This window comes from Pieris brassicae, chromosome 9, assembly GCF_905147105.1.
Source record: "Pieris brassicae chromosome 9, ilPieBrab1.1, whole genome shotgun sequence".
Lineage (NCBI taxonomy): Eukaryota > Metazoa > Arthropoda > Insecta > Lepidoptera > Pieridae > Pieris > Pieris brassicae.
Window position 1 is genome coordinate 9358290 of NC_059673.1, and position 13976 is coordinate 9372265.

General features: G+C 34.4%; 1 protein-coding gene across 3 annotated transcripts in view; it reads left to right on the forward strand.

Moving 5' to 3' along the window:
• Positions 1-13976, forward strand: part of LOC123714657 (zwei Ig domain protein zig-8-like) — a 157764-nt gene that overhangs the window by 46633 nt on the left and 97155 nt on the right. For all 3 annotated transcript variants that reach the window (XM_045669017.1, XM_045669018.1, XM_045669019.1), the window contains exon 3: positions 8085-8251. In XM_045669017.1, coding sequence (XP_045524973.1) covers positions 8085-8251 — 167 coding nt within the window. The remainder of the gene's footprint in view (positions 1-8084; positions 8252-13976) is intronic.

Below are 13976 nucleotides of genomic sequence, written 5' to 3' on the forward strand. Positions count from 1 at the left end.
CATCATTCACCCTTCGAGTCGTTTCCGCAGCTCTAGTGCCACGGTGGAACTCGTACTCGTAAATAATGCGATACTTTAAGTTTTCCATTTTGTAAAATGAGTGACGCAAACAGAAAAAAAAACAAATGAATGACGGTAATCGAAGCACAAATACATGAGTAAATAGCTGTACAAATTTGAATTTGAAATTCCTAACCAAAGATGAGGTATTTGAGGTCAAAGTGGCCAGTACGACAAAACGCTAATTTCATATGTAAGGACCTAATATATTGGAGATTCTTCCGACACATCCCGAATTACTGAATAAACTATAGAAATATATGCGACACATTTTATAAATCATTCTTAAAATAAAATAAATGTCCATAAAAATAGAAACATCCAAACACGTCAGTAAACGTCATTGTTAAATTTGATTTTTGGCAACTGACATCTGACAGTGGCACTATTGCCATACCTCGTAGACCTATACATCTGCTGGATACAAGGATTTTGGACCTAATTATTATAACATACTCTTTGGATTATTCCTATATTAGGTTTTGAGTAGAAACTATAATAATGGATTGCCGTAACTGTTTATAAATTGCACCTGATGCGGAGGGCATCAAATGTACCTCCTGCCTAGCATGGTTGCATTTCTATTGTGCTGAATTGACGGAATCAGACTTAAAGAAAATTTTACGTATGGACAGAATAAAATCGAAGTTTTCTGCATGTAAGACTGACAAGAAAGTTATGCCCTCGACGACCACCTCATCTACACTTACCTCGAGTTCGCCCTTGAATGTGGACACGGAGGCTTTGACTAGATATATGGACTCAAAATTTGCAAAGTTAAGTCAACAGTGGCGTGATGATCTTAACTCTGCTATCTTGGAGGTTTCGGGAACATTCCGGAACGATATAAGTGCCCTAGAAAATCGTATGAGCATGGGAATGGGGAAGGGTAGTTCAAGTTGAATCAGCGGCTGTCATGAGCTCCTCTTCCCTGTCCATTCATAGAAGAGTTTGAAGCTCCGGATTTGGATGAAATTGTTGCATACCAATCTTTTATGAATTTAAAACAAAGTAACGTTGTCCACAATAACAATGGGCTCCTGGACCTAGTCCTAACAACACTTCCCGGGCGTGTTGATTGCTCCGATGATCCATTGCTTAGTCCTGTTCCTTATTTATTCCCCGCCTTTAGATATTCTTAGTACTGTTAATAGGTTAATTGTTATGAAATCAACTATTTTCCATCAAAGACATTAGACAAAGACTTAAATGCAGATTATGACTTAATAAATAATGCTATTGATAAGGTAGATTGGGTGACACTACTAGCCTCGTCCTATTCTGAAGATACTGTTACCGTCTTTTACTCAAAAATAAATGCAATTATTGCTGTTTCCCTGTGTATGTATGTGTATTTAATCCCGTAAGTATCCAGTGTGGTTTAGCAGATGGCTGATAATCGTAAGAAGAAACTCTCGTGACGCTGGAAGATCTACAAAGGCTTGCTTGATTATCAAGAGTTTTCTTTATTAAGACCGCGTGTTAAAATCGCCATATAGAAGGGATTGAACTATCGCTAAAAACAAACATCAAACATTTTTGGAAATACACGTCTATTCTAAAGCAAAGTCATTTAGGACACCCTAAACTAATGAAATATGGCAGCATTTCAACGACGATCCCAAACAAATAGTCGAGTTGTTCTCAAATTATTTTCAGTCAGTATTTGAACCTCAAACTGACTCGGATGGAGACGCTGTGTACACAGTTGAAGAGAGCCTTCACAGTCTCAGATCCTTGTGCATATTTTTTATTTCGATGAAGATGAGATCAGCAAGGAACTATAATAGCTTGATCCAAGTAAAGGTCCTGGTCCAGATCAAATTAGACCAGTTTTTCTCAAGCATACATATCGTTCATTAAGTGTCCCTTTACAGATTATATTCTATAAGTATATGTCCAGTGGCACTTTCCTGATTGCTGGAAATTATCTTAAATAACGCCTATAATAATAATCTTTAAGACTGGTGAAAGGAGTGATGTAGCAAAATACCGACCGATTTGAATACGTTCTGCAATCCATAAGGTCCTTTAAAGATTAGTTAAACAACGAATTTATTTCAGCCTAAGATACGTTAGAACAACAGCATGGATTCGCAGCTGGTAAATCTACTATCTCTAACCTCCTTGTTTTTACTAATTATATTTTTAGCAGTTGGGATGATAAACATCAGATAGACACCATCTACGTGGATGTTAAGAAGGCTTTTGAAAGGTTGACCATATGATGCTTTTACAAAAGCTGTCTTTTAATGGTATTAAGGGTAATCTCTTAAGATGGTTTACAGCATATCTATCTAATCGTGTTCAATTCGGTGGTAATAAATGGGTTTACTTCTTCTCAAATAGTAGTGACATCCGCCGTCCCCCAGGGCTCAACCCTTGGACCGTTGCTCTTTTACTTATTTATTAATGACATATCTAAATGTTTTTTACACTGCAAGTACTTGTTATACGCGGACGACTTAAGTTATATAAAAAGGTAGTTGCACTTTCTGACATGGAACTTCAGGAAGATCTCGATTGGCTAGGTGACTACTAAGAAAAACACTTTTTGAACGGATTGAAGCTATGTATTATTATTAAAAACTTATAACTATTTACATAACTCTAAATTTTAATTTTTTTCCGACGTTTCGCGTGCTTTTCAGTGTGCGTGGTCACGGTGACAAGAAAAAAAGTGTTTTTCTTAATATGTAAAAGCTATGTTAACAAAAGACAATACTAGATGACTACTGTAAAATTAACAAATTATTGTTAAAATACGGTTAATGTCAGCGTATCGTGTTTACAAGAAAAACACATAATATAATCACGGCCAACTTCACCCTTGGTATGGTATGGTATCCCTTGAACGTGTGGGCTCTGTAAGGGATCTTGGGGTCCTTCTTGACTCCAAATTATCACTAGATAAGCACCATAGGCTTGATTATAAATAAAGCCTATTTTTCGTTCTCCTGATTTAAATTTTTTGTGTTGTATTGTCTACTTAAATAACATTCTATGGAAACTTTTTGTGGATATATCCAATGTGTTAATTTTATGTTTTTATTTTTATTTTATTCTATAGAGATGTTTTTTTTTGTTTCCTTAATGAATAAATAAATAAATAATATGTACTTATAAAATGGCGGCGTATGATCACTGTATTTTAAATTGTCAATAGTTGATAATTATTTTTCCGCTTTATTCGAAGCTTTTTAACAAACGTATAAAATTGAGCTGTCAATAAAAAAATATTACTATTTTTAAGTCGGCTTTAATGAAAAATGTTATTCATGCTAACCCTGATCTCAATACATATTCGTTATTGGCGAGATATGTTTGAATTTTAGTAATAAATTGTTTTACATTATTGTTTGGCTTCATTTTAATGCCAATTAAATATTATATGTATATAAGTACAGGTAAGAAAATGCGAACTATAACTCCCATCCATTTTTGTTATACAAAGTCATAACGGTAATTCTCCACTCTGGACTCTTACCATTAGTAATGCACCCTACATTTTGATGCCTTTGTTTCCCTTCTGCAATAAATTTGCGACAATTCAAGAATTCCTCGACGAAACTCCATTATTTACGACATTTTTCACTTTTACTAAACGCGAATAATAACCTCATTTATATGCGGAGCTAACGTACCAAGAATAACGTCTAATTATGAATTCGTTGGCTACGATTTAAGCATCCTTAATTATCTTAAGTCTGTTCAAACACAAATTATTCGCAAAGTTCCACGTCCCGGGACGTATAAGGATTAGCGCTTCAGTAAGCCAAATGGCTCGACTAATATGAGCACTTTCCTACACTTTACAATGCACATCTGTCATTGTTAATGCTTAAGCCCACTACCGCTGCCTCGCTGCACATTGTGTGCGCCGCCTGCGCTAAGACGCCAACGTTTGGCATTTACACGCGATTATCGCCGTACTACATTATAATGTCTTACACCGAACCCTCAAACAAATATGTTGTTTGAAAATCGTGAATTAATAGCAACCCTTAAACCAAAAAAATATACAGGAAGTATGCAAGGAGTAAAAACTTTGATATACATACATAGGAAATTTACTATTTGTGTTTTTCAGTTTACCTTTGACGCTAGACAACCTAATGCCACACACTTAAGCCATGAACTTGGAATTATTAATTGAAAGCTCTGTATCTATTTTAGGGGACATGGAAATAACCCTTGAATTGAGTTATGATCGATGCGTCGCACTTTCGATGGCATTTACTAAGTGAAACCAATTTGTCTTAGCTTTTAGTTGTAACCACTCAACCCTATAATTAACGAGGCTCCGATGTATTACAACAAAGCAATAGATTTATCACACTATTTTTAATTAGCTAAATGCAACTCCTCGTGTAGTGCATCAATTCTTGTAACAACAAATCTGCAGATAAATGATTTTTGTGACGTGTCTACGTCATCATTACTAATTAAGGCTTTGCTTTAACAAAGCTAATTTGTGATCATAACATTAAGATCCTATCTTAATAATTCAAGATGCATGTCCTCAAAGAGCAGTTTATTAAATTAGCTTTGAAATGGCCGAGATAAGAGTCACTTGCGTCAACTCAGACCAGCACTTAATTGTAAATGCTAAGTACGACTTAAGTGTCGTCTGAATGTTCACACAATTGCGGATAATCAACGCGTAATGACTTATTATTGTGGTTAACATCTTTGGACTCTTGATAAATAACTATTGTTATGAATACCTACGTAGCCAAGCTCTTCAAATAAATTTACACATAGCACATTTACCAATTATTTACCTCACCTACCTTATATAGTCACCTCGCTACATATAAACTACCATACATTAAAACTAGATCAGTCTTCTTACACCGTATTTCTGTGCTCGGTTAAAACGCACTCTTCGTTTTCTTTTCATCAAAGCGTTGGACTATTTTAGCTAAAATAGTGCAATAACACCGATTGAGTTTTTTATGAATAAGGCTTTGGACTAGACACGGTTTCATAAAATATATAGATATCAGATTGTTACTTTGTTAACGTTTTTCGTATGCGTGCCAAAGCAAGACAAAACACGCAATGTACATAGACATAAACTGAATTTTACTTTAATTGTCTTTGGTGAGTCATTATTTTTCTTAGTAAGAAGCATCCCGAGACGTAGTAGTATTTCTTTTATTTTAGGTAATTTAGAAAATTTATTAGCACGTTTCTTCTAATAATTAAGGCATTTAACTTATTAACAATAAAAAGAAGTAAGTAAATAACAGAAGTGACATCAGATAAAAATTAGACTTCCCTGTATGTATGACTTAATGTGTACCATAAAGCATTATTTCCACGGAATAGTGAGATGTTTAGTACTCTCTTAATTTAATTCATACCAGCTGTCTATTATATCATCAAAATAACATTACGAGGGTTTAGCTTTTTAATATCATATTTAAATCAAATTTAGGTTAAATCATAATCTTAATGCATCGTTAATTAAGATCATTTTCTCATGAAATTTAAAAATTCACTGACTCATTTAGCTACTCAAGATAATAAAAACGGTAATAAGACTTTCAATATCGTTACCGTAGAATCTTATACCCTGACTATTACGTTATTCATATTAGATGGTCACATTTACGATACATTATTGCTGCATCTTAAATATTGACACCTAGTGTTTAACAATATTGATAATAATACTACTGGTTTATTTGATTTGTCAATGTTGCTAAATTTAAAAATTAACAGACTATTATCAGATCTATTAACAGAATATTTGATAGTATGTAATAATAGTCAAGTCGAGTCCAACTCAAAATCATTTATTAATTTAGGTAACACAATGTACACTTATGATCGTCAATAAAGAAGTAGATATTAAATGCTTAATGCTTCTAAACTTTACATTTACTGCCAGTTTTCAAATCAAGGTCGGTGTAGAACGGACAAGAAGGACTGGCAATAAATGCTCCACCACCACTTACTTACATTCTCGTGGAAACAACACGGCAATACATAGTTGAAATAAGTAACATCATCGCATACACGAATTCAAGTCCGACCATTCACCACAGGTAGCACCCGGTCATGAGTATGACGCATGGCCAGCCATAGGCCCTCTCGCCATATTTTAGGGAGAGACAACTTGACGCATGGGCGCCACCACAACCAATGACATGCAAGCATGACGAACCTTGAAATGTGAACTTGGCTACATAACAAAATTATAATAATACTAGTTATACTGAAATAATTTGATACCACATGGACAACGGTTTGCTCCCACTTTATATTAAAACAGTCGTGGATGTTGAGCATCGCCCCCGAGTCTGGAAATGCAGCCGAGAGATTCAGTCGCGTTATTTTTTTATACTGAAGCAAATCATATCCAAGCACTAGGATCATTTAAATATTCATTTGTGTTATAATATTAGCCAGTAGCTTTACTTTAACGTACGATTTGAATTTATTTATTGACAACACCTATACCTATAATTGCCTTGGAAAAAATTACTCGTTTTATGCCGCCTTATGGTTGGTGCGCTAATTTTATATTTATTATGAGTACTATAATTATAGAAACTACTATTCTTTTCAAAGATTAAATATTTTTCTTCACATACAAAATATTCTCATTGACTTGTAGAAAGTAAAAATATGTAATTCTTTTAACTTCCTTCGTAGTACTTTATAGTTACTATTGTTAATGCTGGATCAAAGGCGTTAGTGTCAGCTGCCATTGTCATTACAATTTAATAACATCAAAGTCAAATTAGTTTAAGCTCCTTTAATACTAGTGGTTTATTTCATTTGTCAATGTTGCTAGATCTCCAAATTAACAGACTGTTTGGTAGTCTGTAGTAATAGTACTTTCATTGGTCGATATTAATTATGAATACCTAAAGCCTGAAGTAATTAAACTTCAGGATTAATAGAGTTAATTTAAACCTTTGAAACCTAAAGACAATCAATATTAAAGTAATCTTTGACACTCGTTCCTATGACTACCGTTTGACCCTATAGTCGTTGCAGGTTTGGTTTCGAAACTAGTACACGAAATGTCACTAAACTTGTTTATCACATGTTCAGATTGCTATAAATACAGGAACTGGTTGGTGCAGCCCTCGGTTGAATTGAACAAAATTCCTATAGTTCTTTGTCAGTTACTCCCACTAACTTTCTACTATCCTTTCTCCACGCGTAATGCTTGAGGAACTTCTTGTACCATTACTTAGGTGCTGCCCTCGTTTCAGTGACTCCTCGCTCTTTAATCTATTCCCCCTACCACACTTCATTATATGTGAATTTAGTGGGATTTAAAAATAAATTAAATGTATATTTAATCTTACTTTATACTAGATCTCTACGGCAGCTAACAGTTGCAGCAATGAACCTTGAAACACCTGAATAGGTTTTTAACTACGAACTTTCTCGATCACCTCAGTATTCTAAGAAAAATCATAATAGTTTCATTCCAGTAGGCACAGCTACGCACACGTAGAACTTTTTCGTCAGGGGCAAAGTGATGAACGATAAGACAGCCATATTGTAAGGTAGAATAAAATTTTGATATATAAGTTGCTATTAAATCGACGGATTGGAAAATTTTAATCAAAAACGTTTAGAGCTCCTTCCATCCCAATATCGACCGATCGAATATCACTATAAATATATATTATTATTAATTTAGCGTTTGTCAAATTGATAGAAAAATAAGCCTAGCAAGTTAGTACCCTTAAGTGTTTTGATCTTAACAGTCAATTCGTTATAATATATTGAGTTAATCAAGCATTTGATGCGAAATGAAACGATAATTTTAGTTTATAATTAATAAATTATATGCAATTATAGAATAATCGCAACATACCCTAGTCACATCAGCGTGTTTCAGACTCAGAGTGGCAGACTCACACTGAAACACGGGGCAAACAAATTGCTGCAGCATGTCACACGGGGTCAGTACGTTGATACTAGTACCCTGATAAAACGTTTCGAAATATATGAACCTGACAGAAGGTTTAAGTAGATTTGGCAATTTCCAGGAGCGTGCGACGTAGCAGGCGGTGCGGGGTCGGTAAACTCTTTGCCGGCAGCCGGAAGCGCACGACTGGCGCCATCTTTTGACGCTGCCACGCCGAAGAACGTTACGGCTCTCGTCGGGAAATCCGCCTACCTCAGCTGCCGTGTCAGAAATCTTGGGAATAGAACGGTAAGTACTAATACGTAATATTTCTTGTAAAAGTTATTTGAGAAAAAATATTATCCTCTGGAAACACAGTCTACCCGGTCCTACAAATACACCTGACAGATACCATATTGTAGAGAAAAGGAAACCCTTTGGGAGCCCGATACAATCCTATTTTGAAGACGAAAAGGATCTTTGTTGAGTCTCCTTCAATAGTAGGTAATACTTTGGTTGAAAGCACTTATATGAAGCGCAAAATGCGTTTAAACATAATACTTCGCAGGCACACTACTCAATATAATAAAATTGGCTATTCTTATAATTAATATCCATGTAAATTTGAATATTCATTATAATGCGGGAAGCCTCGTAAAACTATAAAAATGCGAATGATTTACAATAGGTATAAAATCGACATAGACGGCAATATGTTTCAGTCACCGCTGCTCCATAAACTAGGAATGCAATAAACCGCTGCAACAATAGGTGACCCACTTCCACAAAAAAATTGGCATTCGCCTCTCACTTTGAGCAAGAGTTTGGCAAGCCAGCTCCGAACTCGTAAGTTATTTCGTCGTATTAAGAGTTTATGTTACCATGCTGGAAATGAACTCGAATTAAGATAATAACATGCCAATTGCCCTTTTGCGATTTCGCTGTGCTTAACGACATTGCATCTTGTAGGTCGTTCCTTCGTATTTGTAATTTATAATTAAAAAAATATATAAAATCTTTAGTTGCCAGATGAGCAAGTTTTAGTCTTTGACCAGTTCTGCAGGTTTATATTTGTAAAGTCCGTGGTTCACATCAGTATAACATAACAAAACGTGGAAAATTTTAGCTATTCATTGTCAAGTAATTAAAAATTTCTTTAGCGGGTAACTTTTATCAAAATAAAATGTATGTCAAGCATTCAAGATTAAAAAATGTAGGTTAACATAACAAAACTCGAGCGAATATAATCGTGTCAATTTCGCAAACACACCGCAATTAAAAAACAAAACAACTCTATCTCAGTTTTTGTGAAAGCAGCGGAGTGGTTGGAGTGACGAGTGGAGGCAGTAGGAAGCTCGCTCACAATATTTGAACTTGTTATTAAAATTTTTGTAGAGCGGTATGTTCAGCTCGCCACCTCATTTGTGGAGTAAAGAAACTATTTTCCACATGAGAAACTCAGTGCGGCCCAACGTACAGAAAATAAAAATTCAAAGAACGAAGCGTATAGGTCTACGCTTTAATGAGCTAAGAAACATTGAAGTTGTTCTAGGTAAAGTTTTTTTAAAATATTTTTTTGAAACGCAGGTATTGAAGTAGTAAATTTTATATGATCGTCATTTAAAACTGTCTTTCAAGCTTCAGTGATTTGATACAAATGGTATCATAATTATTTTAAATGGAGAATGCATTCTTCCCTATGGTAAATTCACAATAGCGAGGAGTAATTTGAATCCCGACACTGGCACTTAGCGCAGAGATGTCTAAACGCATCACGGCTGTAGTGGGTGTTTTGTGCGTGAAATAATGGCGTTGATGGAGTGGTACGTGATTCAGCAAGCGTGCAATGGCAAAGGGTGTCTCGTCTCTAACGTTTGTGTCTTTGAACACGCGCTGAATCGACTTCAAGTTCGCAGCTTGGCTCTGGCGCGGAAAACTGTTTATTTTTTGGTATTGTTAAGAGCTAACCAAAGTGTATTTTTATTAGATAGTCTAATTTATAAAATATCAATCAGTTAGTGATTTTAATAAAAACAGCAATATAAACGGTTATTTCATATAATATCTTTTCATTTAATTTCAATGTTAAGACGTTGACTAAATAAGGTTAGTATTTCACATTCTGTTATCAACTGGAATAATACTTTATGTTTTTTAATTAAAGAACAGTAAGTTTGGCTGTTAATGGCTTAGAGCGGACCAGACCTTCCAACTTAAAGCGGACTAACTTTATCCGGAAATTTTGTATGTGACGAGAGAAACATAAACAGAAACTTTTAGTTTTATTATTTTTATATTTAAACTCAGCATTTCTTTAAAAATAGGAAAATAATTAAAACCACCAAACCTCAAAAATGCCGCTTGGCCCAATTAAGTACATCAATATTAATTTAAAGTAAGTCTTTCAACTAAAGGAAAAATATTGTCTTTTACTGGTCGGTTAGACCTACAAATTGACATTTGTACACTGCTTGAACCGAAATAATGTCGAATTTATCAACTGTTCAGCTGAGAGAATGAATTCTAAGTGTAGTGCCTATTTGTAAAAAGGAGAATTCTTGTATTTTAGGCCAATAACATAACATCTATATAAAACCTTTATATAATATTTACCAGCATTGTATAAGTGATTAGCTGAGATTCAGAGCGCAGTGAAAATAAATGAAGGTAAGGTCGCGGGCGCTGTGACGTAAACTCGTAAAATGATTTGAGACTGGAGTTCTTACACGGAGGCATTTGTTGATGGTAATCACCCCGTGAATATTCATGAGAGCCTGTTTACCAGCCTGCTTTTGTGGCTAATGCTTTCGTTTCACCACACAAACGTGTCGAGCTTTGTTCTTATGCTCTAATGGATTTTTTTACATTTTAGTCTATTGTGTTTGTTTGCGATTGACCTTATTAATGAAAGTAGCTACTGTAAAACTCATACAACTTTATTATTTAATTAATGCGTGGTAATTTATACATCGGTTCTCTGATATATTACAAGTATTTTAGCGAAAATGTAAATTACATATATTTCAAATTGTGTTTTGTCTTCAAACGTTAAGTAAGTATACAAGTATTATATTTATACAGGACATAATAATATTGTGATTCCGTGTATGTTTGGGCGCCGGCAAAGTGTTCTTAGCCAGGTGATTAAGATGATTTATTATTTTTAATTATACAGCGCAAGTTAACTCGTTAACCCTGGCGCTGCCGAGTAATGATATTACAAAAGGTTAATTTTCATTCGTCTTTTTAAAGCATCAAAGGTGTTAGATGTTGCGGTAAAACGAATTGTACCTACTACGTTTTTTCTTCGTATTGTATGTGTGGTGGATTCAATTTTTTTGCAGTAACCTTTTTGAAGTGAAACTTTTTTATCGGCGTTGGAAAAAAAAATAACGTAACATTTTTCGGTTACTCGTCACATTTTTCCGTTACACGTTGTCTTGTCCCAACCATGGTTGTAAGAGAAGAATTCGAAGAGTATCTTAGCCATTAATAACAAAAATATATAATAATAATGTGATAATGTACATAGAATACTAAGGCTAATAATTATATTACAATTAATGAAATTTTGTAATAATTTTAGTAGTAATAGGGTAAAATGAAATAATTGTATTATTTGTATTCATGTCTATGATAAAAAAAAGCTTTTTGTTATCTAGTTTAACATTATTTAACGAATTTCTGTAAAGTTGCTTATAATAGATAATTTTTCGATAAATAAGGTTATAAAGAAGTTTAACTTCTTACGTGTGTACACTAGTACACGCACACATTTTTTATGGAATCCTTCATTGGAATAAAAAAACTGCACATGTAAATGATGATTGATGTCTGTTGTTTATTTATATAAATAAGTATTCTCTGTTTGTAATTAAACTCCTATATGGCTGAACCGATTTTTATGAGTGCTCAAAGGTATTCGAGAATGGTTCAGATTATTTACAATATTTTTTTTTGTTTTTATAAAGAAATCTGTCGGGTCCTCATCTTATGAATAAAAAAGCGACATTTGTCCACACTAATGGCCAATGTTTTGATTACAATGAAAAAAGTTTAAATGGCCTTAATAAAGTTAAAAATTTATTTTAACTGCTTTTTGACTAGCAATCCTACATTGGCCTCTGCAAACAAAGTTGTGGAATGACATTACCATAACCGTTCCGAATTATGTTTCCCCCTCCCGTCATTGTATTGTTTGGAAATTAAGTTTTATTGAGCACTGCAGGGAAATAATTTGGTCTATCGTGTTCCGCAGTAGGCTGAAGGGTGCTCGACAGTTTTCAGCTTTACGTCAACCTTTTATTACATTTTAACTAGGATCAGAGTCAATTTGTCGAAATAAGATTCTCTTGCACGAAATAAATACGAATATATCAAACTAAAATACGGTATTTCTAAAATTTTCAACTTTTTATTATTTCTCAAGAGGTCAAGTCTTTAACCAGTTTAAACCTCGGTTGTGATCTGTAACGGTATATTAAAGAATTGTGACTGAACACAACTTTAGGTATTACATAAACATAGCTATTGTGTTAAAAAAAACTAATTAAAAAAAATATCACCGATCCTTGCGCAACTGTTTTGCGAAGACTCATAAAGCGCTGCGCTGTTATTTATTATTAAAATTTAAAATAGTCCAACGACGCGTTTACATAAATATGATAGGTAAATATCAGAGGCAGAGACTCGCAACACGGTTGACCAGAAATCATTGATAAATCGTTTGGCGGTGGAGTTTGTGTAAATCGAATGCAGTTCATTCGGTTTGCAACGCGATCGGTACGAGTAGCGAGCTGGCCGCTCTCCAAAATAGCGTTTTTGCTGTTTATTGTAAATAAACATCGTAGAAAATTCCACTGAAAGTTTACTAAACCTTTTCAGCCGATTTGGCGAAAGTTTGCGAATGTTTACAGCAAACGCTTCTGGCTGTCGCTTCGGTGCTTTGTTTTTTTAACATTAACAATATAAGACCTCTTTAAGCCCTATAAACCTACACAAGCAATAAAATATCGTAAAGAAATTGTTGAAAACAAAAGGGAAATCGCCAATCTTTCCGGCAACAAAAATAGAGTCAAACAAACATTTTAAATACGAATATAAGTCAAATAAAATTCTCGATTCATGCTAATTCAATAAAAACACAATTACTGAGATTTTTCCGAGCGGCAATTCGTTTCGATCTGTCATCAGTTTTATAACTAAGTCAATAAAGGCGAAAGTTGCGTGCGACAAACAGACAAGTCGTTTATGGGTTTTATTGAATGCGCTGAGATTACAATAACTTGAGACGAGGATGATTTATCGGCGCACGCGGAATTCGACTTTATTGTTGTTTTCTTTAATACTTTCGCTTCGAGTTGCCGAGTTAAAAGATTCAACTCTATGTGGAATTTACATGTAAGATGCCTTTTAGAAATTCAATCGTTTTCGAATAAAATATTCGGATTTTTCATGTTAATAAAACGTTTTGTGATAAAGGGCACTCGTATATGTTTGAGAAAAGAGATTAGCACCATAAAGTCGAGATAAATGGTAAAACATGTAAGCAGTGTCTTGTTACGCCCTTGTGAAGCAACGAGTCGAAGAAATAAGGTCATTATCTTTAGATAAAGACCGTTTGTCCGCGACATATCAACTGAAAAAGAATTCCATTGAGTCAGGCTAGTAGCAGTATTTTATGTGATTACATGGAGAATGGAGATTTTAACCCTATTAGTTCTTTTAATATTGATAAGTAGCTAGCAGATATAAACAATAGTAGAAAAGGACTAACATTAAGCTTCTCGTAATTTGTAAAATACGTTCTGATTCACATATGTATTTCAATACGACTGTGTCTGCTATTTTATCTTTGTTTTATGTTTACCGAATTCCTTTCTCGTCTCACCTTTAAAAAAGGCTGAAAAACCACAATGACTGTACATACGAGGCATAGGCTACCGCCGACCGGCGAAGACTGCTAAGCGGCTTATCAAACAGCTTTCATTTCAACTTTATTACGCTCGGGTTCTAATTCGCTTTCCTTTGGTGT